The sequence below is a fragment of the Perca flavescens genome, chromosome 1 (assembly GCF_004354835.1).
Source record: "Perca flavescens isolate YP-PL-M2 chromosome 1, PFLA_1.0, whole genome shotgun sequence".
Lineage (NCBI taxonomy): Eukaryota > Metazoa > Chordata > Actinopteri > Perciformes > Percidae > Perca > Perca flavescens.
Window position 1 is genome coordinate 18,890,954 of NC_041331.1, and position 27,506 is coordinate 18,918,459.

General features: G+C 39.5%; 1 protein-coding gene across 4 annotated transcripts in view; it reads left to right on the forward strand.

Annotated features, from left to right (window-relative positions):
- LOC114555081 (protein diaphanous homolog 3) overlaps window positions 1-27,506 on the forward strand; it is a 192,194-nt gene that overhangs the window by 67,483 nt on the left and 97,205 nt on the right. For all 4 annotated transcript variants that reach the window (XM_028577187.1, XM_028577211.1, XM_028577195.1 and 1 more), the window contains 5 exons: window positions 10,622-10,717; window positions 13,508-13,602; window positions 16,387-16,488; window positions 18,851-19,090; window positions 21,243-21,372. In XM_028577187.1, coding sequence (XP_028432988.1) covers window positions 10,622-10,717; window positions 13,508-13,602; window positions 16,387-16,488; window positions 18,851-19,090; window positions 21,243-21,372 — 663 coding nt within the window. The remainder of the gene's footprint in view (window positions 1-10,621; window positions 10,718-13,507; window positions 13,603-16,386; window positions 16,489-18,850; window positions 19,091-21,242; window positions 21,373-27,506) is intronic.

Sequence of the window (27,506 nt, forward strand, 5' to 3'; positions counted from 1 at the left end):
CCACTAAAATGTCATTTTTTAATATGTGGATTAAATGAATGTCCTTGTCAAACTTACATTTTATTAAATGGATATATTTTGTGATATTTGCATTCATGTTTTAAGTAGAGGTATCTTAATTGACATCTGGAATAAGTCAGCTATTTCTTTCTATCGGTCTTTGTTTATCAAGAGAGAGCACAGAGATAGTCATTCATCGCCATAGTGCTGGGAAAATGAGCAACAACATGAAAAGAGCTGCCCTTTCCTGGGGCTTCTTTTTGGCTAATAAATAACATCCAATTAGATGAAACTCTCAAAGATGGCAAAACTAGTTTGCCATTTCTCTCCAGGATACAGGCATCTGCTAATAACCCACCTCTACTCCAAGAGTCACCACACTGCAAGATGAGAGACCGAAGGGTGTAGAAACTGAAAGGATGTTAATTGCTTTTTTAGCAACTTCTTTTTTTTGTGATTTTGCGATTGAAGGAGGCTTCAATTTATTGATGCAAACCATAGTTTGTATAAAATATGGATGTATTCTCTGTGACGTCACCCATAGGTGGCTCCAGTTTTCAGCCCTGGAGGTTGCTGCATTTATCAGCAGTGTATTCATCTGAATTGAGACATGACATCATCCAGTATGTGTGTGTGCATACATGTAAATGCAAACACACCTAGTATTACCAACAATATTAGAGCCAGTGGAAATAAAATGATCAAAATAAGCTCACAAAGTTTTTATCTCTATAAAAATCTTTGTATAAAAATATTATTATAAATTGTATATAATACAAACCTTAATAGCAAATAGTGCTTGGACGATTGCACTTAAAATTTTACTTACTGCTTATAACCTGTAACAAATACTTTTATATTTACTATGTCCACCAGGATATTGGTGAGAAGTGTACATAGGTGATTTATTTTCTTACAGATACAAGTAAAACGGACTAAAAATGACTTTATCCAGTAATTCAGTTTATGTACAGTACTTAAGGCTAACACTGCTTGTGGGAAATATATATATAAAAATATAATAACTACCATATTTTTAAATATTGCCATAGTAATTTGCAATTATGGCCCGACCAATGCTGAATTTTGGAGGCCAATGCCAATGTTTTTTAACAAACACATTTTTGATAAGGATACCCTAAATGTGGTTCGAACAGAATTGTGGCGAAGATAATGTGCGTGTAGAGCACAACACAGCGAGTAACAAGCAACATTAATGGAATCTCCCTGCTACAGCTGTGCGCTACCTGGGTGAAAATGGAGTGCTGGGGCCGTAGTTACAAAGCAATTATGGCACATGGCATTTGTGTGGTGAGTGATATAGAAGCTTTGAAAAGTGGTTCTTACACAGTTTGCTTTAAATCTATAAAATGTATTCATGTACTGGGTACATAGACAAACTGCATTAGTTTGATCCCTGCAAACATTGATACCTTGGTTTGCCTTAAACGTATTACTAGTGACCAGTGTTTTCCTCATGAGCACTTTGAATTTTTTTTACTATTGTACTGTAAGTTAATAACTTATTAAATGATTTTATTGATGTTTTTTGACTTTGATGACTAATTAATCATTGTATAATTTGTTTGGAAGTGTTAGGAATCACAGACATCCATGATTAAGCTTGTAAAAGTATACAGTGCGGCATTCAGCATGAAAGCTTCACAAACAATAAGTACATTCTTAATGAATAAACTGTTAGAAGTGACAGCATGGGTATTCACAATTTGAACAAGATGCTTCACATGTGCCCCCCCCTTTTATGTGTGTGTCTTGCTGTAGCATTAAGGCTGTGTTCTCAGTGGATGACAGGCTCTCCAGATCAATCTTGCCTGTCAAAGAGAAAGCTGAGGAAAGACGAGCTCTCTTCCCACTTCTGGAGTGCTGCAAGAGATAATTAGACAGCCCATTTCCATATCATTATAATGGCCTGGGTAGCAAGAATGTTTGTGTGGGTTTTGGCAGATTGCACAAGCATATGGGGGGGGGGAAACAAATTTGAAGGGGGGGATTACTTGAGGTAGGGGGGGACTAGCTCACATGGGTTTTGGAGTGGTTCAAGAGCGCACATGATTAAGTGGTGGCTCCCATGTTGAGGTAAAGACCACAGTGACTTGTCATACTCAGACCGATGTGACACAATACAGTAATGGTCATTCAAATAACCCTTAAGACTACCTCTAATTTGGAGTCATTTCACATATCCATATAGTGAAGCTTGATAGGTCTCTTGGATCCAAAGTGGGTGTATTTCTTAGAACAGCAATAGGTTTTGTGGTCTGCTAAGTGGAGAACTTGGTGGGCTTTTGAATTACAATTAGACAAAAGCAGCTGTGGAGGTTGGTGGACCGTCATAGAGGCGTTATAGAGAGATTGAGAACTAGAGGAGGTGGGGATGAAAAGGATAAAAAAAAAAAAAAAAAAGACAGGGTTATAGGTGTTTTTATTTTCTTAAATTGAATGCCTGAAAGAGACAAAAAAGTCTAATATTTATATAACTTATAGTCAAAAGTTTTGATATTGTCATTTATGCTTTGAGTTGTCTTCAGCTAACAACTTCAATTACCCAATTTTCATGATCGTCTCAGCAGCATTTGGGTAAAAATAAAATCTAATGTATAGGTTAGGTGTGTCCAGTTGTGTTCACTGAGGGTAGGAAATAGAATTAGCTGCTAAAATGGATTATAATTGTATAGTAGAACCACCACTGAGATCTGATCAGATCGGAGTATCTGAGGACAGCAGCAGGAGTCCGTCTCATACTGTGGTGTAGTTAGTATTGCTTTCCACTGGTATATATCTGTTCACATCAAATGGACTCTCTCTCCTGTTTGTCTCTCTCACACTCTGTCTTGCTTGTTCTCTCCTCTTTTCTCCCACTCTCTTTATGCTTTTGCTGTGACATTTTGAAGAACACCATTAGTTCTATAATGACTTTTCATGTGGCTGCAGAAAATTTGTGCCATTATGAGGGATCTCATCAAATGCATAATTAAAGGCTCTTTTTGTTGTTGTGGAAAGGAAAGGTCTGGTCACATAGTACGCACAGTGAATGGATGGCTATTTGTTTTTCTTCTTTTTTTTTTTACAATGTCCAGCCTACTATTTATATATTTTTTTGCCCATAATTCAACCACATTCTGGTTAGAAATGGCTGATGTGTTACAGTAACACTTGCTCCACGTACGTATGCGTCCTCACTGGCTCGTTGCCTCCCTTTTCTTTCTTTATGCAGTTAACCTTCTGTTTTTCTGCTTTCCTTGACTTCATTGTTTTCTTCTTTCTTTCTTCTGCCTCAGTTTCTCAAGCATCAGCACCTCAATTCATTCCCAATTTGTGTTTTTATGTTCTCATATCACCAAAGTAATGGGCTGGCTCGTTAAAAACATATTTGCTTTTGCGACTTGATTTTTTTCTGCGATGATTTTTCATTCACACATGAAGGTTTGTGCATGTAGGGTGGGGGAAGTGTTAAAGGGATGGGATGGCGCAGAGATGCTTGCAACAGTACAGTGAGAAAAACAGAAAAAATGGCAAATGACTTCAGAGATGAATGATTTAGGCTGCCATCAATCCATCAAATGACTTGGGAAATGTTAGGGTAGGCTTAACTGTTCAAATCGGGCTGTTGTCACATAGTGAAATGAAACGCTTCATACCTGAGATGACGAGTAGTCCGGAAATACTTGTTTTACCGTACACAAACGCTCACATGCACACACATTTTAAGGCCATTGGTAGGTCTTCAAGAAGCCTTTAGAGGGCACTACTCTACTGAGAATAGTGCTACAGGTAAATCTATCCCCACTGGCCAGTACATGCTGATTAACAGAAGCTCCTAATCAATCGTGAATCTTTTGATTTAGCATCAATAATTTCAGTCCAGATTTGTGAAGTTATTTTTAAATGGGTATGCGTCTGTGCTCTCTGTAGGGTAGGCTAGTTTCTTTGTGAAGAGCAATTGACTGGTATATGTTGTACATGCTGATGCTCATGCAGCAGGAGCAATTTAGGGGTTTAGATTTAAAAACGATCTGGGTATAGCGAGAGGAGAGAAAAGCCTAATGAAGTCTGTTAATTTGCTGTTATCAGAATGAAAGTCTCAGACTAATTATGGCCCTGGGTCATCTAGTCTGGATCACAGGGAGAGGTGGCCCTGCATGGTTCACTTTGATTAGCTCACTCGCAACACAGCTCCTCACTCCATTACTCTGATCTCCCTCTCCGTCTCACACTCACTGGTACCCACACACTCGCAACTCCAGATGGGAGGGGATAGTCCGTGTGCAGACAGACCAGTCAAGCCGTCATGACAGTGTTAGTCAGGGTGTGTGTGTGTGTGTGTGTGTGTGTGTGTGTGTGTGTTCACAGGGCAGAGAGGGAAAGGTGAGGCCAGGTGTGTATAGTTACTGGACGTTCTGGATGTCTCTTGAGCTTTCTGTCAGGCTGACTGAAGTTCAAGACTTAGGTGGATCAGAACCATACAATGAGTCAACAGTCAAGACGCGCGGCTGGTTTGACTGTTCGTCTCCCCTCTGTTGACTGTAGAGCTGACAGATGTGTCGGAATGGTGGATTTGTTCACTTGCTGCAGACAGCCCTCCTCCTGTGCATCAGATGTCTCATAGTGGATTTTGCTCGAGGCAAGTGTGTGTGCGCGCATGTGGTGTTTGCACATTGAATTGCGAGCCCTCCAAATTTTCCCTGCTACAGAAACTCCCCTAATAACAGTGATTTAAACTTTACCTGCATGACTGCCTTGATTGGCTATTGGAAACAACACAGTGATTTAATTAGCCTTTTAAGACCGCTGCCCTCTCAACTTTCCCTTTGCCGTGTGCTTGTGTATCTGCTCTCTCACAGGGAGACGATCGTATCACTACAACATGCCATAAATAATGACACCCCGTCAAGAGAAAAGTCAGTAGAGGGTGTTATATCTCCTTAGGAAGTAAGCTAGTTGGACACATATTGGATTATATGACGGGGCAAATAAACACACACACACACACACACACACACACACACACACACACACACACACACACACACACACACACACACACACACACACACACAGTCTGTCTCTTGCCTCTCTCACTCACACCGCTGTCAGTTCTTTACTTCACTTGATGACTTCTAAGATTTTAGTATTAGTTATTGAGTACTGTATCAATAACAATAAATTTCCATTTGACATTAGCGTTAAGATTTTGTGTGTGCGCCTTTGCAAAAAGGAGGGCAGTTCCGACGTTTTCGCCAATTTAGAAATTCATCCTGATAAGATGAAGTGCTGGTGTGAGCGTAGAGGGCTGGGGAGAGAGGTGTAACTTGCTTGTCTCTGAGGCCAGCCTGTCATGTTCTATGCAGCAGTTTTATTTCATCCACCATTCCCTTTAGTGCTTTGACGGCACAATTCACTGATACTGCCTTGTGGGAAGTGCTACTGTTTGGGAAAGCGTGTGTGTGTGTGTGTGCGCTATATGTTACATATTGTCAGATTTCTGTCAAAATATGACTTTAAACTGTGGCAGAGATTGGATCAAAACCAGTCCATAGCATTATTACAAGCGAGACAAGTAGATAACTCCTTTTTAAATTCTAGCTTTGCATCCCTGTCTGGCACCACAACTAAACATTATTTTTCTTTTCTCAAGGAAAGAATAAAACTTTTCCTTTATTTTATACCCAAGACCCCTTGTTTATTTATTTCATTCAAGAAAAGACATGAACACAAATTGACATATTTAGTTTCTTTGTTTTTTATTGTGTGAATAATGCAGAATACATTTTTCCTTAAAGTCTACTACACTGGGGGTAAAAGAAAATTGAGATCTTTTTTACAGCATTTTTTCATCCTTATCTCTCCTTCTACTTTGTCCAGAGTCACGCCATGAAGTTGACATTCATCACAGGCCTCCATTAAGAGGCCTTAACTTGAAAGTGCTCAGATTGTTGACGGCTAGCACTGTGTGAGCCGTGGCAGAGCAGAGTAGGCCTTCCAACTGAGTCTGTTGACTTAATGTTGGTGTCTGTCTCTAATGCACTGCTCTTTCCTGTCTTGTGATAGAGTCCTGCTTTCCCCCTCTGCGCTGATCTGAACTCAACATCTGACGTTAACTGCGTTTTTTGTCAATTGCTTCGTTTGTAACCTAAATCTTTGTCAGGCTAAACCTGATTATCTGTCGCTTTGACTCTCTTAACCGGTATTCCTTTTCTTTTCCCCAAAAGTGTGTCATCATTACAAATCTGTTCGCCATTAGAGCCTAATATATCTATTGTAGTCCCACCATACCTACACTACGTCCTTTGCTTCTTCCTTACTTTTGCTCGACCTGTGATATGTGACACTGACTGCCCACTGCGCTGCACTTGTAAGTGTATCCTTATCTTCCACCCTCTTCCTGTGTCATAGCGCAATCTGATATCTACCACAGTTGCCGGTACTTCTGATTGATTAACCAGTGACCTCTGACCCCCTGCGGGACATTTTAATTGGCTGATGTATAATGAGCAGGCTTCCCTGAAGAAGAGTAGTTTTAAGGCTAGAGAGATTGGGGGTGATGCTGGAAGGGGGCAATCTAATTATCTGATTTAACTGATAACACCTAAGGACAGCTCTGTGCGTGCGTGCGTGCGTGCATGTGTGTTATGATTTCTATCTTATCGCTATCTCTTGTATGATACAGATGGATAAAGCCCCTTGCGTTATAATGTGAGAATGATTCATGGATTATATGACCCAGCCAAGTATGCTTATATGCATTGAAACAAGGTGGTTAATGTTCTGCCACTGTGTGTTTCTTGTGTGTGCGTTTGAGAGAGAGTCAATGTGTGTTGGTGTAATAAATGAGATTCTGTGAAGCTATAACTTATGATGAGTAGATCAATACAACATCTTAATGCAGTAAGCTGGAGGCATTTGAGGGCTGGCTCCTTATATTGCATCCTAATACCCAATAACATCAAAATTCCATATTACATTCATGTAAGAATAAATACTTCAGTTATGTATCCTGGTCTTTAACTGAAATATTGACATATTGACATGTTTATAGATTTTATTCATGCCTTATAATTTGTTATGGGTTTCTTTATTTTGTATTGTACTCTTTAGCGGCACTGTTCTGCACTCAGTCAGCACTCATGAAGACAATCTAAAGTGAAGTGCCTTGCATCATTACTTGTTGAAGATATTTACCCAAGTAGTTGGAAGGCGGTAGAGAATAGAAAGGGTACTATTGTAGTGACTGCTGTCCTTCATGCCTATTAGACCAACTCATTTTTTTCTGCTGGCATTTTGAATGGTATTCTGTTTCTCATTTAACCTTTTGAATTTTACTGAGTAAGACTTTATTTGAAGGGGTCTTCATAAGACTGACTTGACACTCTCATAACCATGACATGACATGAAGGAGTCTTTATAAATGTTTATGACTGTTGTCATTCGGTAAATTATGACACTTTTCATGCAAAGTTAGCATTGTTTGTGATGTTTGTGTTATGACATTGAGCAAGACAATATAACCTGTTAATGTCTTTGTTATGACAACTTGACATTAACCTAGACATAACCAACATAACCTTCTATAAATATGTCATAGCAGGCCTAATCCTCAAATTTAAAGAAACAATTGTGTCATTATAACATTAATACTTGGTTATGTGGTTGGATTTGACATTGGCTGTCACGTTATATTTGCATCATGAATATTTTGGACTTCAAGTAAAGTGAAACAATTTGGACTTGTCATAAAGATTGCATAAAGTTTGATTACGCTGTCAATTGCTTTTATAACGGTCCTATGAATAATTCCCTTGACCTTGAGTAAAGTGGAACCATTTGGACTTGTCATTAAGATGTCCTAAAATATATGAGAACAATGTGATGACAGTGAATACAGTACCGAGGTGATTTATGGAGTTTTGGACATTTAATGCTAGGTTTAGGCTACTTGTTGCTAAATTAATCGCTAACTTTACTTAGCTGCTGTGGGCTAGTTTGCTTGATTTGCTATACAGCTGTCCAATTAGCCGATTCAGCCCCAGGGGGCAAGAAGCCAAACCAGGAAAGAGAACCATATCGTTACTGTATTTCCTGTGGTAAAACTGGCCTCCCTGTCAGTCTTGGAGGCTGTTTTTGGTCCCAGTCTCGGCAGAATCAGCTATACCGCTAGCATTGCTCATGGACGTAACACACATTCAGCTCTATTGGCTACTGTAAAAGCTAATCAATATCCAGGGTAAGCCAATCAGAAGCAGAGTAGGGCGGGACATGTCTTCGACATCCCAGGAAATGCAAATTTGCTGACTGGTAACGGAGCTCTCAGTCAACGCTGTCAGATGGGACCAAACCAAGCAATTGTTGAATTGTTTGATCTATAAAATGTCAGAAAATGGCAAACTGCCATCACAATTTCCCAAAGGTGACATATTCAAATTGCTTGTTTTCTCCAACCAACCGTCCAACACCCAAAGGAACTATTTACCATTATTGGTGACGTTGATATTTTTAAGTAAAAAGGATTGTATATTTATAATTAAATGTCAAAATAGTTGCTTTGGCAAAACTGATTTATTGACTAATTTTTTAAACTCTAATCTTGACCAAGATTAAAAATACACCATGCATGTATGTGTGTTATGTGTTTATAATTGTGGACAATTTTAGGGAAATTAGTTGTTAAATGTTCAGATAATTCAGTTTTCTATTTGATCTAGTTGTTTTCTACTATATATTCAGCCACTTTTAATTTAATTTTTTTTTTTGCATATATTTGGTCTTTTCTTACTTGAGTCTCTTCATGTTTCACGCTGCAGTGGACAGTGTGCAGTCTTGTGAAAATGTATTTTTATCTCTTTATTCTCTCTCCTCTCCCTTTTCCATGGTACACATTTTCCACTGTCCTCCTTGTCTGTCTTTGGCATTTTCCCCTCTCTCACACATTGAAAGACTGTGAGGAGAGTGTACCAACAGAGGAGCCACGTAAGTCCAAGGATAGCTCAGAGTGTGGCCATGTTTGTGTATTTCTGTGTGTGGTGGGCTGTACTGTAGGTGTGCATGTTTGTGGACATGCTAACATTCTTCTCTACGAGAGCTCCCAGCATACCTCTTCACTTTTTAATTAGGCACAGGATCCCTGAAAGAAGACCAAGCCTATGTGGAACAGTAGAAATACCTTTCCTTTGGATGAACTCCTCTCCTATCCTCTCCTCTCCTCTCTTCTCACCTCACCATAATTACAGCACTAGACAATTACCCAGCATACTCCTGGGATGCACATTTTGTTCTCTTAATCTGGTGTCTTAAATAATTAAAACCAACCATGAACTTCTCTTTGTGAGTGTGGCTCAAGATTGTTGTGTGTGTATGCTTGTTTTATTGTTTGTAATCCAGACCTCATGATGCCCCTCCTATCTACCAATAGCACAATCTCAATCCCACCTACAGTACTTGGCTCCATGTGACCCGGAACAGATTTCCCTTTACCCATAACCTGATTACTGTATGTGCAACATGGTGTTTATGGAGCAGCCATTGCTGACCCTCACCTTACTCTGACTCTGTGGTGTGATCACAACACTTTCCCATAAAACCTTTCTCCATGCCTCTCTAGCAGCAAGGTCGTTTATTTGGCAAAATATGTAAACACACAAACAAAAAGAAACAGAAATCATGTTTGTGGTTAAATTTAAACATTTGAAATCTTTAAAGCCCAGTTCAGACCAAAGATCGCGGGGAAAGGTTGCAGCGGTCTGAACCCGTTTCAGCTCGACTCAAGCCAGCTGATGGTTTAGCTGCGACTCAGCTGTTCACGTTGCAGAGGATGGTTTTAGAACATACGGGACGTCCCCTGTTTCAACAGCCAATAGAGAAGTCAGCTGGTAAAGTCAGGTATAAACTATATAAATAAAATGATCCTGAATTCATTTTAATTTAATGTTACAAACAGCTGGTCAAAATGGCAGAGTTGAAGACGGAGGCTCAACTGCCGCCCGAAAGCACGGTAATGTTATGTGGTCGCGCGATATGGAGAGTGACTGAAGAGAGCGAGAAGGCCCAGCGGCGTTAGAAACCAGCAGTGAATCAGAGAAATAAAACGTGTTTTTGCCGATTCATCACTGGAAATGCAACTGTACCAAGCATCTCAATACCACTAACGTTATCCCCATTCATATTTACACGAAACAAATAATATATCCAGCTACAAAAAAGCCTAAAAGTCGGAAGTTAGGATGGAAGTGCAATGAGTGGTTGCTATGTAGATAATACACCATTTATTGTCTCATTGGTGTGAACTGGCAGGTTTCAGAACGCTGCAGATCGGCTCGTTGCAAGTTTCAACTTGTTTCATTGCAAATCTTTGGTCTGAACTGGGCTTAAAATGACTACAGTATTAGAACTCAATATATAGAGCAACTGGACAATCTACATTCCAGTCCCTTTCTCCCCTTCCTTATGTTGTACCTGGACGCAGGAAAAATATATGTAAATCTCATAATCTCACTACATCTGAATTTGAGTGGATCATACGTATGTCAGCAATACAGTAAGTGCATGCATTTGTGTAAATTTTACCTTTTGTGTGTTGGTAATAATTCAGAGTTTCTGTCTTCATCAGCCAAAAAAGAAGAGGAGGATCTGGAGGATAAAAAATCCATAAAGAAAAGAATTAAAGAGCTCAAGGTGCTAGATCCGAAGATTGCACAGAATCTATGTAAGTATTCGTTTCCTCTCAGCCCACTCCCCACAAGGACTGGATTTATGCACGTCCTTGTGTGTAGATCAGTGATTTTCAACCACAATGCCGAGGCACACTAGTGTGCCGTGAGAGATCGTCCTGTGTGTCGTGAGAAATTATCCGATTTGACTTAATTGGTCCAACAAATTTTTTTGAAGTACTGCAAATAATTTGCCATTATTGCGCATCTGTGCCTGCAATATGATGACTAGCAGAGAAATTAAATACTATTCTGTATCAGTAGGTGGCAGTATAGCGCAATAATGACCTTGTTGATTTAAGACAATAGAATTACTGCCACAGGGCTCCAGACTGCGACCAAATGGTTACATTTTGTGACCAAAATTTGAGAGTGTGCAACTGAATTTTACATCCAGTCGCACATGTGCAACCAGTAAATTTGCCCCCTTTTTTTACACGTTAAACGTTGAAATTTCGGTACCTGAGAGCACGTAAGCGCAAGCTTATCTGTCCTCTCTGAAAATTGAAAGAGCAGAGCTCTGACACAAACACACACACTTACACACACAGAGCTGCAGACGATGCAAACTACGGTCAGTTTACCTTGTATGTTGCATCTTCAAAAGTGACACTGAATTTGAAACAAGACATTGTAATTTCTGCATCTATTATCAAAGTATTTATTAGTAATACAGTGGAAATTAGTAGAAATGTGAATATGTGGTTAGCATGTTGATTTACGGTGTGTGCCCCTAGCTTTTCTGGTTGTGCCCCTAAAATTTCCAGTTGGGGGCCACTGTGCTCCTAGTGAAAAAAGTTAGTCTGGAGCCCTGCTGCCACCCGCAGTGACAGGTTGTAAGCAGTAGGGCCGAGATCATCGATGTTAGCCTGCAAAAGCGAAGGATACATTTTTAAAAAGGAAAAATGCAGATTCTGATCTTATTAGGCTACAATGTGTCATTTTGTAAAATTTTTGGTTGGTGGTGTGCCGTGGGATTTTTTTTATGTAAAAAAAATGTGCCGTGGCTGAAAAAAGGTTGAAAAACACTGGTCTAGATGTTACAGTGTTACAGCCTCCACAGCTCCTCACAATAAACTTTGCACTCACTTTTCCCCCTTTATCTTACTTAAGTTACCTCCCATCCTCATGTAATAAAGTGACCCCAATTAGGGCTGGGCGATATGGAGAAAATCAAATATCACGATTCCAGTCTGGTAAGTGAGAAAATGACATCACTTTACTGTAATGCAGCCTTTAAAACCAAGAAAAGACAACACTTATGCCATATTACGATATCCAAAATCTAAGACGATAACTAGTCTCATATCACAATATCGTGCACCTTTGCTTGTTGCTCTAGCAATTAAAGCAAGACAATACCTGGCCACTGCTACTCGTGACTCATGTCTTCAAATGCACACTGAGCTAATTATCATTGGTAAGCACTCATTAAGGTAAGAAGAAACGGGAGGAAAAAGTCTCTCTCTCTCTCTCTCTCTCTCTCTCTCTCTCTCTCTCTCTCTCTCTCTCTCTCTCTCTCTCTCTCATGCATGCTTGGTCTTGGCATTAATAATGATCCAGCTGATCTCTTAAGCACTCCCAGATCTTAGCACCTCATTGGCTTATATCAAGGGGAACTGTGACCTTTGTTTCATGTATTAAAAGAAAATGAGACTAATCAACCCAGTAAAAGTGATAAATCACGCTGCGGAAATTATAGAGCAGCAACGAGGAGAGAAAAAAAAGGAGAGTAGGCGGTTTTTGTTCCACCATGGGAGGTAAAGAGTCTAAAAGCTTTGATTTGAGGTTGAGAATAAGTGTGTGGGGTTTTAATTCTGTTGCTTGATTGATACGTCGCTATTAGGATACAGTGCAGATTTATTCCATGTAAAGAGTTAGAATTTAATTTCAGCAATAAAGGTACAACACTATTATATTTTAATGTGTGTTAACGTGAGAAGAAAAGCCAGTTAGTCCGCCATTGAATATATACAGGCAGTTATTTTTATCTTGAACTGTTTGATCACTGTGTACCCAAACTTTGCCTGAAGTCGCCTCACTAACTGTTAGTAACGATGCACTTAATTGGTCTGCTAGGTCTTATTATTTCAATTTTATATTACACCTTTCACATAATATTTAAATCCCTTTAAGACAGTGATGTACTGTAAAAGCTGACAATGAGATTGGGAACGAAGCCTGATTTCATTGCTTGTTTTGCAGTGATGTTATTCCTGGTTCTACTGTAAATCATGTCAATTTGATGCCTGTAACGTTCTACACCAGACTCGTTCCAATACTAAACACTTAGAAGCTAGGATATTAAACAATATCACCACAGATTTTACCTTCAGACATTTACAATAATGCTATATGCACACATACAGTCCATACATTTTTTTAACTGTCTAGTATTTGTGATGGCACCACTGGTTAGACTAATGACTTATCCTGACAAGACATTTGCCATTTAGTCCCTAGTGGTACCCCTTGCTTGATGATCTCATGCTTGCTAAACCAGTGTAATTTTTCAAATCACTTTTTCTAAAACCGTTTTATGTCAGGCTGACCTATGTACTTATGTATCTCTAATTGTATTTCTCTTTGGTTCCTACTTCATGCCCTTCATGTGTTCTTGAGTTGCTATTTTTTCACACCATTCTTTGTTTTTGTTTTTTATTTTGTTTCCTATTATTGATTTGTATGACCAGTTGTCTGAAATTGCAACAATACTGGTCATTACTTGTGAATCATTATTTTATTTACCAGAGCATTTGCTGCATCTTTTGTTTGTTTCTTCGTAGCCATCTTCCTGGGTTCCTTCCGTATGCCTTACCAGGAAATCCGTCGGATGATAGTGGAGGTGGATGAGGAGCAACTCACTGAACCGATGATCCAGGTAGGGCACGTTTAGCATAAAGCTATATGCCTTTCTCGGACTGACCACCTAACTCTAATTTAGATGTGCACTTACCTAGCTCTGAGATGGACAGAATATTGGAACCTAGCTCCACCTACATCGTACAACTCTTTATTTTGAGGCTGGAAGTATACTTCCTGCTGCCCTACTCCTGCTCAGCTGATCAGGTTCATGTCCCAACTGGGGATACTAATGTAGATATTGTTTTTTCTTCTGACCGATAGCTGACCCTTGTTGATCGATTATTAACTGCTAACCAACAAGCAGGCAACAGAGTAGCAATCGACCGATACTGTTCCTTCAAGGCAGATACCGATTATTAGTAGTTAGTGAAACCCATAACCGATATTTGGAACTGATATGCATTTACAGACACAGGGCAGTATGCAAGTCAAAATAGAACACTTTTTAATTAATTAACTTTATTGGTTATCAGGCAAATAAAACGCCGATATAGATAATCTGCAAACTGCCAAAAAGAAACGGCCCAATAATTGTCCAGGGCCGATAATCGGTCTATCCCTACAACAGAGTCCCAGTTCACCTGTCTAGGACTCCCAGGCATACTTTCGGCGCTCCGCATCTGCGGACAGCTGTGGACTAGTACCGGTCGTGCAGCCACAATGTTACATACATAGACACATGCAGCTTTGCTGGAACCGCTGTGCGACAGGCCGACCGATGCAGGTCTTCAGCTGTCCGCAGAGCATATGTCCAAGCTCGCATCCACCTGCGAGGTTATTGTCTGTGTGTCTGCCTGGCATACTCGGTGTGTAGGAAGGCCGATTTAACCTGCCAGTCCTCATCGATATAGTGGCATGTATCACCATCCAGCAGAGAGCCAAAAACAAAAAAAAAAGAGCTTAAAACTTTTTTTCTCTTACTTTTGGTAATAATATTGTTTTTAACGGTTTAACTGATTGGTATTAATTGGTCTAAATTCTTATGGTTGGTTAACGGTTAGTCATTAACATCCCTAGTCCCAACTCTATCAACGCCATCGTCCTTGATTTGTTGTCTACCTTGAAAGGCATTTAGCCTGAGGCTGACGTATCGGTAAAGCTCACAGTACAACAGGTGTTGAAACAGTTGTGTGGATACATTAATAAATAAGTGTGATCCTGATGTTAAGCATTATTTTTTAAATGGTGTTTTTCTGCTGTTTATTTTGATGCTGCTATACAGATTAGCGTTGTCAAATCTAATTAATAAGAATACAATATTTTGTTTTTTAATTTGTGGAAATACAATTTTAATAGATTTTTAGACACTGACATTGCTTGCCTGCTTTCAAATGGAAGGCTGTTACAGACGTTTTAAGCCCTGGCAGCAAATGCTCAACTACGCTCTGTCTCCAGTTTGGCCCTTGGGAAAAGTCAGCAACAACTGGTCGGCAGACCTTAGGCTACTTACAGGAGTGCAAGGACAGAGAATGTCAAACGTGTGGGATGGGCCAAACTGATGAAACTTTAAAATAATTTTCCAAGCGACACAGGTTGCTTGTGCAGGGAGGCTAAAATGGGGACATGTGCTCCAGTTTTGTAGTTTTGTGTCAGTACCTTGGCAGCAGTAGTTTCTACAAGCTGGATGCCATCCATTGGCTTCCTGGGCACTCTGGCAAATAAGATAAGATAAACCTTTATTAATCCCTGGAGGGAATTTCCAGTGTCATAAAAAAGAATTACAGTAGTCTAAATGGCTGGAATAAAAGGCCCGAATAAGTATAGACTATAAGCATACAGTGTACATTTGTCAAGCCAACCTTAAATCAGTCTATAGATGTCACCAAAAATGTAACAAAGTGATGGCCTAGAATTTGTGCACCAGATGTTGAGGAAGTAGATTAATACATTTAAGGATTTTAGATAATTTATGTGTGATCGGTCAGGGTAGGTGCCGGTAAGCGGAGTTGAAACAAATGAACAAAAACAAACCTGTTCTACGGACGAACATTTTAAAGATTTAATGTGATCAATAATTGTTAATTGTAACAGGCAAATATTTAATAGTCATTAAGGCAAATTCCATTAAACTCAAGTAATGAAAGTGGTAATACTTTTTTCTGTCTCCAGGGATCGGGGAACAGATTTTCAATCCAGTTTGAATGCCTCAGACCAACATATTTACCTCATAGCAGCAGTATCTGTTGAGATGGCTGTTAAATTCAAAGGAGAAGGCAATGTAATCAACGTGGCTTACATAATTTAACATTTATTCCTTTTTGCTGTTTAAAAAAACCCAATCACTTTCAATTGTCTCTATACGTATAAATTGCCCTAAGGATATAATCTTCTGTTTGATAATAAAATACATTTTATTCTTTCTTTTTACTGAAACTTATCAATAGGGCTGACACTCAGCAAAACACACAGCCAATAAAACAGCAGTAGGTTAGGTTCTAAACAAGCACAGTACAGAGAGTGGTAGTCCTAAGGCTATTTCTAAATTAAATTCAAAGATAGCACCACATTGGCATGGACTGTGGGCAACCACATTGCTGTTGAGAGCCAGTAAAGCCAATCCCACACGGGCAAACGGCTTAATTTTTGGACACATTACATCACTACATTTTGTAATAACTTAAAAACAAGTAAATGAGGAGGCTATGACACCATACCAACTACAATTAATATAACAAAGTATGTAAGGCATCATTACATCACCATCATTTGCTATTTTCATGCAAATGCAGACTGGTTGCTTTCGTCTGCTGTGCTTTCATCCACGCTGCCTCTCACTCCTTTTTTTCCTCTCTCTTTCTAGAACCTTGTGAAGCACCTACCAGAGCAGGAGCAGCTGAACACCTTGGCCAAGTATAAAAATGAGTACGCAAATTTGTCGGAGCCTGAGCAATTTGGGGTTGTGGTGAGTACACACACTCACACACACAAATGGAGCACTTTCATATGAATATCACAATCCCAAGCTTTTTAAAATTCTATCTTTTTAAGCATTAAGTGGAAAGACAGGACACCTTTTAACTGCTGCACTAATTTATGCACATTAAAGAGCAGCATTGCTGCCTAATTATGTCTGAATCATTTTGTTAAAGACTTTTCAAAGGAGCTTTATTCAGAATTATGCATGAAGGCTGAAGCACTTTTTGTGTCTCTGCCTAGCAACCAAGTTACTGACAAAACACTGAATAATCTTCTTCTTTTGCCCCATGCACCTACCTGTTTTGTAAACACCCATAAAAGAGAATCTTATCACTGAATAAAAATACATTGATTGAGTGGTTGATTGGGGGAGGGGGTGGGGGGGGTTGAAAAATAGAAATAGAGCATGCTCAGCTGTTGTGTATAGTTCATCAGGGAGACATAGAACAAAGAAAAGCCTGTTTATATAATGTTGCGCTTCAGTGCCTGCGTGGGCCCAAGGAGGCCTGTGTGCTTTCACCTATCCGAAAAGCTCAGGTTCAAAGGGGATTTTTAATTTACCATTGTGCAAACACATGCATTTTTTTTTTTTTTTTTTCATGTCCGCCACTCTCATGCTTGATTTAACTTTACCTTGAGTATAGTAGTGTGTAGTAGGAATAGATCTGATTGCATTGTAAATAAATTAGAGTGCCTGGGACACTAGGGTAATGTAGTCATTGTATTGTGCAGCTACTGTGGTACATAATACATTTTTACTTAAGAAGTCAGCGAGCAAAAAAGCTTTATTTCCATGCATCCCCATGTAATTAGATTAAAGCATATTCAAGTATCTTTTACACTAGTCAACTTTATACAGTAGAGTAGCTGTTATTGCTGTACATCAATTGTGGTTGATGACTTACAGACTTAATTTCAATCCCTAAAATCTAAGGAATCGCTCTGTTTACCACTAGCATGTGCACCCTGCTGGCTTAACTGTAGTCCCAGTCCTTATGACTGACACGTCTTTGAATTAAAGTCTTTCATCTAGGATTTAAATTGTTGTTGACATTCCACAGAGACATTTATTTCAAGTTACCAAAAATATTTACTCACATTAATTTGTATTTACACTATATGGTGCATCATTTTTTTTTCTTTATTCACTGTTAACACTCTTAGCATTAGAGAAGTCTACAGTACATCAACAAAACTGTATTTTCCCTCTCACCATCTTACCACCTAATTAAATTATGACTTAAATTATGAAGTTATTTTCCATAACTTTTTCTTTATAGTACATTCTGTTACGTTAGAACCTGTCCCCTCATGATGATGATATTAACTTCAGCTGAGTTTTGTCCAATGCCTTCCGTAGCCTCTATGGAAACAACCGCTCCACACATTCACTCTGAAGGACCTTTCTTTCTTTATTTCTCTCATTATGTTCTCCTTACTACAATATCTTTATCACATAATTTGTCCCATTTCTGGGCTCCATTTCTTGTTTGGTTCTTGTGCGCCTTGCTTCTTCTTACTTTTGTTATGTTCTTCTCCTGCCCCAATTACTCTTTCCTTTTCTCTCATACAAACACACACACACACACACACGCATGCACGTGCGTGAGTGAGCGTGCGCTCACTCACCGACTGAAATAGTCATTTGATAACATTACAGTAGCTATAATTAAACCCTTGATGGAGGACATCAAACCGCACAGCCAGCTGTTGTGTGAAACAGACAATTGGAACCTGCGCCCCTTCCCACCACCCTACACACGTACACAATCACTGTTGTGGACAGGCCCAGGGCCCAATGCAATATTTTCCAATTTTCTCTAATTGTGTGAGAGTGGTAATCCAAGGCAGCCTATTGTATATTCCACCCCCTCCGCTGCCTGCCCTATATGGACACTAACTCCACAATTAACTTACCAGACCTGGGTCCCAAATCATATCAGTGCCAGCATCTATTACTACTGCCTAGCAACACTTTCCAGCGTGCCGGTTACATAAATGTCTTTTAAATTAGATCGGCTGAATGTGAGAGTGTGCAAAAAGTGTGATTGTAGTTATTTTAAGTTTGACTATGTTCACTGGCTCTACTGCTTTATTCTCTTTTCTATAATTCTCCTTTTCATATTCTTTTCTCCTTCATGCTTCCTTGTTTTCCTCAGAATCAGAAAAGCTTTATTGCCAAGTACATTTTTTACACATACAAGGAATTTGTTTTGGTGTCGTAGGTGCATGTCACACATTATCTAAAATAAGTTAAACAAACAGGTTAACAGAACAGACAATACAAGTATAAATATGTGTATATATACACACACAGGATGTTACAAATCGTTGTCCTCCTCTCCCAGATGAGCAGTGTGAAGAGGCTGCGTCCTCGCCTGAGCCACATCCTCTTCCGGCTGCAGTTTGAGGAGCAGGTAAACAACCTGCGTCCAGATATCCTGGCTGTAAACGCTGCGTGTGATGAGGTCAGGAAGAGCCGCTCCTTTGGGCGCTTGCTGGAGCTGGTGCTGCTGCTGGGGAATTACATGAACGCAGGATCTCGAAACGCCCAGTCATATGGCTTCGACCTCAGTTCCCTCTGCAAGGTGAGGGTTGAAATGTGGAATTTGCTTTCAACTGTTCACATACAGCATACAGTCCTTAATGCCTCCAGTGTCAGGGGTTCAACGTGAGTGATACATGTTCAAGGAAAACAACTCATGACATACACATTTTACCTTTTTCACAGCTCTGTTTACAGTTGCACTACAGCAAATAAATACTACAATGACCACCACAGTATACTAATAGGCAGACTGTGGTCCGGGTCCGTACCCATACGGCGTCCTATCCGGACCTGGACCTATAACAGATACATTATTGAGTTATTGATTACATTTGGATGGAGTCTTTCTATTTTAACTGGCGCAGATTTTTTTTTTTGCCTGTGATATGTGATAATACTCTGTCAGTCAGTGAGATACACACACACACACACACACACACACACACACACAATCACCTACTGTCTATACTTTTCTTGGCTGCATGTTTCAAGGAGTGTTATTTTGTCTTTTATGCCACCTTGACGTGAGCCCTATCAGCATGCTGATCTTAAGTGGCTCCTGTGATTAGACATTTTGTTTGAAACTTTCATTTGATTGAAACCTATCAGCCCCACAAGACAAGTTTTTTTTTCTGTCCCTGCTGGCATTTTTTAAAGCAGCCAAACTCAGGGAGTACTTTATTCTCATTCTCCTGCTCTAGATACATAACTGAGGCTAAAGTTCTCACACCCTGCAGGATTACCCATGAATGCTCCATGGGTCAGCGTTAGCAAATACTTATACCTTACCATCCGTATGTTTTCCTGTATGATAGTGATGGTGAAAACAGTGTAATCCTTGAGTAGGAGACTCCTCCGGTGGTTACATTACAGCTGTTGGCACACTCACTGCAGTTTCCACAGTAACAACCACCGCAGCCATTCATCACTGCCACCTCTCTGCCCTGTTAGACTTGGGTGCTTATGCTCATATAAACACCAGTGCATGTGCATACACAAACATGGATTCATACAAACCTAGATGATGGATTAGTTTCATTTTCATTAGCATGACACTAATATAGTCAATTAATAAAAGTCTATGAAGAAATGTGTTTTGTGTTCATCGCATTTGTAACGCTGCTGTTCCACTGTGTCTATTTGCTTATCTTCATGCTTGTATGTTGTGGGACCAAGGTGTTCATCGATGTCAGAGGCAGGATACACAGAGGAAGACATCCCCTTTGTGCCTGCCCCTGGGTTTGACAACTTAATTCCATGGCACACTTCACAGCACAGCTAAATTGCACCAAGCCCAACTGGAAAAAGCAAAATGTTTACATTGTCAACTATGATTACCATCCATCTAAATTCAGTGAGGGACCTTTTGTGAGCAAGCACTTGAAGCTTTTAAAAAAAAAATTAGAAAACAGAAATGAAAAGAGAGATGAGAATTTTTGATTAGAGAAGATAATACAAACATGATTAAACCCAGCAGGGCTGAGCACACGTCTGTCTACCAATAGATCACCTACAGAGATACACAACAACGCACTCCACAGGAGGGATGTTTGGCGGGGATACTGAGAGACATCTTGGCATTTAGACTGTAAAAGAACGATGATGGAAATGTATCCGATAAATTGAAAATTTTCTTGTTTTGGGGATAGGTCATCACATACTGAATATGCGTCTGCTGCATGAGTACAAGTCTCATCTGTAGCACTGTCAACACTCAGCATTCAGTGCTAACGTCAGTTTGCAGGCTGGATAGCTATTTACCGTAGCTGTGGCTGCAGCACAGTAAACAGCTTTTAAACGTACCTGCAAATGTCACTTCGGTCCAGTTAGAGGCTGGTGTGGTCCTTACTCTTCAATACCAACAACAACTTGCTGTCTGTAGTCTGCAGCGATAACACACACACACACAGACACACACCCATCCATCCACATACGTGTAAGGTTAAGGTTGGCCTGTGACATTTTAAGCGACAAGGGAAGTCCAAGGTACTGCTTTGTGCCAAATATGCAATCAGCCTGTCCCCATGAGAGAAGTTTTATTGCCCAGTCTATGGAATTAATTTGTTGTGTTGTGTATTAACCTAACCAAAATAAAATACATAATTAACCTAACTGAAATAAAATACATAATTTTATTGTCATAGGTCTTTGTGTGTAACTTTATATGTTTGTGTTTATGTGTTTTACTGCAGCTGAAAGACACTAAGTCAGCGGACCAAAAAACCACATTACTCCACTTCCTGGTGCAAGTATGTGAGGAGGAATTTCCAGATGTGATCAAGTTTGTTGAAGACCTGGAGCATGTGGACCGATCTAGCAGAGGTAATATACATAACCAATACGCATAAACCTCCATGCTGCTATTTTGGTTTCCTGCCGGTGTCAACTTAAGTTCTTTAGCTCCCTCAGTGCGCAGAGAGTTTTGTCCACTCCCGGTCAAATCAACATCCCTGGCGATGTTTACTAGCAGAACTTTGCCAACTGGTCTCTGAGCAAACAAAAGGCATACAAACGAGACACTTTTTTTTTTTTTCTCCGTCTGTCTGAAACTCACAATAGCTACCCTCTTTAGCTCTGGGTTACATGAGGAAAAATGTTTATGTTATTCTTTGTTCAACTTGTTGTTTATGCAACTGATGGCATGCTATTAAAACTAAGAACTGTTAGATATTTAGAAAGAACGCTTTGGCCTCTTGTTTAAGGGTGGCCATTAAGTGCTATTGCCTGACAAACAATAGTGATGATATTGGACAATGGCAGAGGTAAATGATGGAAAGTTGAGCCTAATGAAAAAATAATGAGCTGTGTGGGTTGTCCAACCACATAAACTACTGATCATGTGATATGATATCATGTTAACATTTTAAATCTGTTAAGTTGAACCCTTGACCCATCAGCATCTAGACATAACAAAGTACTTTTACCAAGTTCCTTAAACGTATCTTAGGGGTTGAGACTGGGTTCACAATATCACCGCACCCAGTCACAGTGGTGACAACGTTCAGCATGACAAAGAGATTCAGTCAGAGAAAAAAAAAAACAATTATATTACATTGTATTCTATATAATAACACATTATAAACAATTGATATCAGATTTTGTATTAATATTTGCTTGTTTGGGCTGTATTTGAGCAGTAATGACAGATCCAGGTGTTAAAGGATGTGGTTTGGAGAGCTTAATGCATAAACAGAATGGCCTTCCTAGACAGAAATGGAGCATTCTTCATCTTTATTCTTTTGTTTTACTTTGAGCTTCACGCTTACCTTTCTACTTTTGTGACTCTCTGGGGATTATTCTTGGTTTAGGTGCTTGGTGATTCTGTAAACATGCATTGTATTTTACCAGTTTAGTGTTTGATCTATGATACCCTCTGCTCATCTGCACTGCTGTTTGATACTTACATTAATCCTTTGCTGTAGCACATTTACAAAAGTTATAGGTTTGCTTTTCAAGAGAATACTTCATGTTATATCTATTGCTCAGAAGAAAAACAATAATGTTTAAACGTATTTTAAGTGTCTTTGTTACTTTAACACAAATTGACTGCTTTCGGTTTAATTTGACAGGCAGGCATGCACACAAACACGCATACACACAAACGCGCATACACACACGCATACACACACGCATACACACAAACGCTATATATATATATATATATATAAATATGGAATTTGAATGGTATTCTAGAGGAAGACTGACGGCTCTAGTCTGTACCATTATGAGATGCATACAGTAAGTGTCTCATCTCTATATCTAGTATTCAGACACATAAATCCCATTTCGTCTTTGTAAACCATGCTCTTGAGTGGCTTTCTTTTCATCAGGTCTGTCAGCCATTCGGGAGGCCTGAACACACATTAAAAGGCTGCATTACATTCATAGGCACTAACCAAAGAGCTTACTTGAGCATGAAAACAAGGATGGATAGAGCTAGCAGTAATGATTGTACCACAGCCTTCGTTTCCCCCATTGCCAATCACGTCTCTCGTGGAAGCAAAACTGCAGCTTAGTTCAGGATTCCTTTGTGTCTGTCTTTTTCTGCCCCTCTCTACATTTCAGCACTACATTCATTATTCCTCCTGACATGGAGAAGCAGTCCTTGTATGCTGCTTCTCTGTCATTTTTCTATGTATCTATCTATGTATCTATCTGTCTGTCAGTATATCTTTGTCTCTGTCTCTGTGTTTCTTTCTTGTCTGTGTCTCTAGCTGTGTTTCCATGAATGCATTTTTATGCACATTTGAAGTATTGCATCAGAAAAGTTGCATGGAAATGGCGAAATTCGATCAAACTTCAATAAAAAGTGTTTACGCTCGCTTGAGGTAGTTTTTGCCTTGATCGAAAAAATGTTGATGCGCTAAATGAGATATGGAAATGCCTTTGCCCAATAAATTCTGACGTAGTGGATATTTAACTCGACATGGCTGTTTCTGCTGTTGGTGTCTTCCCAGGATTGCATTAAATTGTCTTTGTCTCCAGACAGCATTAAACATGGTAAATACTAGCTGACATAAAAGAACAATTAAAACTTGCCTAATTGAAACAAAGTAGATGGGTTATATGGCCAAGGTGCGAAGCCTATACTGCCAACTTCTGATGAAACTGTGCTTTGCGTAGTCTAGTTTATTTGCTCCAAACCAGTTGATGGTAATGTGCCTAATTTGCATTTCTTTTTTGTAACAATTCAAAAGTCTGCTTGAAATTCGCTTCACAATTGAATGGAAATACAACATATCTGTTTTTGGTCTATCAATCTTGCTCTTCTACCCTTTTCTACTCTATTTCTTTTGTCTTTCATCACTATACACAGCAGTCAGGTTTGGGCAATTAGGGTAGTTTGTTTTGTGGTACTTGGTGCTGAGCTTGTTGTTGAAATTAGACAAACACGGAGACACCGCCTTTCAGCAGCAGAAACGCTGCTTACTTGGAAATCTCTGTGTGATACTAAATAGATGTGTCTGCATACATTTTATTTTGCAAAGACAGAAGCTCTGTTTTTGTTCAGTTTCTGTTCAAGGCTTGTGACCCTGAGGAGTCATTAAGGAGTAATGTGAGAATACAGAGATGAGATGTTTCTTTACAAGAATATATAATAATAATATAATTATCGATTCGTGTACAGTACATGGACACTTAGAGATGGTCAGATACCATTTTTTGCTTCCCGATACTGATTCAGATACCTGAACTTGCGTATCGGTCGATACCGAGTACCGATCCGATACCAGTGCAGGTCAGGACATTAAGGCTTGTCCGCTTGTCCGGGACAAGTGGATTTTTTGTAGGGCAAGTGGAAGAGAAATTTACTTGTCCCACTGGACAAGTTAAAACTCAAACAAACTAAAATGCCATGTTAGTTCACGTCATGTGCCACTCATTACGTCTATGTTACCGATTTGAAACGATAATTTCTTTCCCCCGCAATCCCGGTCAGCGGACCACTAACGTTAGACCCAGCCCACTGTTCAGCTTGTTCTCTGTAAGCAATGCAGCATGAAAGCACGGTGAACCTGCCGGTGTTAGTTAGCTAACGTTAGCTTGATAACTCCGCCTTAACGTTACCTCCTCGCCACATCGTTGACAGAAAAGGAGAGACCCGGTGCTAATATGGCACCGGTGCCTTAACGACCGTTATCTACCAGACCAAATTGCAACGCGGTGCCACTGAAATGCCTGCGCTTCTCTCGGATGCTCCGAAAACGGACGTTAGAGGCAACCTAAACATCGCCGCATGTTACGATAGTTAACACTACACTCAACAGCAAGTAACGTTAGCCTATCGTTAGCTAGCAGCTGGAGTAAACGGTTAAAATGCTGCTGACAGCTACACGGTGTAAAAGTGTCTGTATTTCACTGGAGAGGAACATATGACAGTGTGCCGCTGCTGTTGTCGGAAAAACACAGATGTTGCGTTCACTTGAAATTCGCCCTGCCAGCGTCGTGCTGCATTCAAAGTTGTTGTAAAATACCCTTTTCCTATCCAGTGGTTGTTTTTGTCGTTTAACAGGAACTTACTGGTGAAATAAGTTATTGTTATAAGTTATTGTTACATTTTTAATAAATCATTTAATTTTGCCTTAGCAATAAACAAGCCGTTCTATAATGTCGTTTTTTTTTTTTGCTCCTTTTGAAAAAAAAAAATAAAAAAAATATGCAGATTAAATATCAGGTAATAATCAACTGTAAAGTAGCTACACCTTTTTAAAAGGATCTTCTCGGTAAATCAGCCTCTGCCGGGTAGAAATTTGTGAAATTGTATGAAAAAAAGTTAACACCAACATTTAGTGGCAAAATCCATTGTTATGTCTACAAAATTATTTTAGATATAGTAGAAGTTCAAGTCACCACTACCGCTGGTCAAAATATTGACTTAGTATCTCAGAATATAAACTAAGAATCTCAAAGTAATGAGAAAATGTCAAATATTGACTTAGAATCTCAATATATTGGCTTAGTATCTCAATATATTAATTTATCTCAAAATATTGACTTAGTATCTCAATATTGACTTAATATCTCACTATATTGTTCAGTATCTCAATATACAGTGGTGTGAAAAAGTGTTTGCCCCCTTCCTCATTTCCTGTTCCTTTGCATGTTTGTCACACTTAAGTGTTTCGGAACATCAAACCAATTTAAACAATAGTCAAGGACAACACAAGTAAACACAAAATGCAATTTGTAAATGAAGGTGTTTATCATTAAAGGAGAAAAAAAATCCAAACCATCATGGCCCTGTGTGAAAAAGTGATTGCCCCCTAAACCTAATAACTGGTTGGGCCACCCTTAGCAGCAACAACTGCAACCAAGCGTTTGCGATAACGTGCAATGAGGCTTTTACAGCGTCCTGGAGGAATTTTGGCCCACTCATCTTTGCAGAATTGTCCTAATTCAGTTACATTAGAGGGTTTTCGAGCATGAACGGCCTTTTTAAGGTCATACCACAACATCTCAATAGGATTCAGGTCAGGACTTTGGCTAGGCCACTCCAAAGTCTTCATTTTGTTTTTCTTCAGCCATTCGGTGGTGGACTTGCTGGTGTGTTTAGGATCATTGTCCTGCTGCAGAACCCAAGTTCGTTTCAGCTTGAGTACACGAACAGATGGTCGGACATTCTCCTTCAGGATCTCTTGGTAGACAGCAGAATTCATAGTTCCTTTTATCACGGCAAGTCTTCCAGGTCCTGAAGCAGCAAAACAGCCCCAGACCATCACACTGCCACCACCATATTTTACAGTTGGTATAATGTTCTTTTTATGAAATGCAGTGTTCCTTCTACGCCAGATATACTTGGACACACACCTTCCAAAGAGTTCCACTTTTGTCTCATCGGTCCACAGAATGTTGTCCCAAAAGTCTTGGGGATCATCAAGATGTGTTCTGGAGAAATTGAGACGAGCTTTGATGTTCTTTTTGCTCAGCAGTGGTTTTCTCCTTGAACTCTGCCATGCAGGCCATTTTTGCCCAGTCTTTTCCTGATGGTGGAGGCATGAACGCTGACCTTAACTGAGGCAAGTGAGGCCTGCAGTTCTTTGGACGTTGTTGTGGGGTCTTTTGTGACCTCTTGATGAGTCGTCGCTGCGCTCTTGGGGTAATTTTGGGCGGCCGGCCACTCCTGGGAAGGTTCACCACTGTTCCATGTCTTCGCCATTTGTGGATAATGGCTCTCACTGTGGTTCGCTGGATTCCCAAAGCTTTGGAAATGGCTTTATAACCCTTTCCAGACTGATAGATCTCAATTACTTTCTTTCTCAATTGTTCCTGAATTTCTTTGGGTCTCGGCATGATGTGTAGCTTTTAAGGATCTTCTGGTGGACCTTACTGTGTCAAGCAGCTCCTATTTAAGTGATGCCTTGATTGTGAACAGGTGTGGCAATAATCAGGCCTGGGTGTGGCTAGAGAAATTGAACTCAGGTGTGGACAACCACAGTTATAGTATGTTTTAACAAGGGGGGCAATCACTTTTTCACACAGGGCCATGATGGTTTGGATTTTTTTTCTCCTTTAATAATAAACACCTTCATTTACAAATTGCATTTTGTGTTTACTTGTGTTGTCCTTGACTTTTGTTTAAATTGGTTTGATGTTCCGAAACACTTAAGTGTGACACACATGCAAAGGAACAGGAAATGAGGAAGGGGGCAAACACTTTTTCACACCACTGTATTGATTTATCTCAAAAGATTGACTTATATCTAAATATATTGACTTATCTCAAAATATTGACTTAGTATCTCAATATATTGGTTCAGTATCTCAATATATTGATTTAACTCAAAATATTGACTTAGTATCTCAATACATTGACTCAATATCTCAAAATATTGACTTAGTATCTCAATATATTGACTTAGTAACTCAGAATATTAACAAAGAATCTCAAACCAATAAGAACATTTAAAATATTGACTTTCAATCTCAATATATTGACTCAATATCTCAAAGTATCG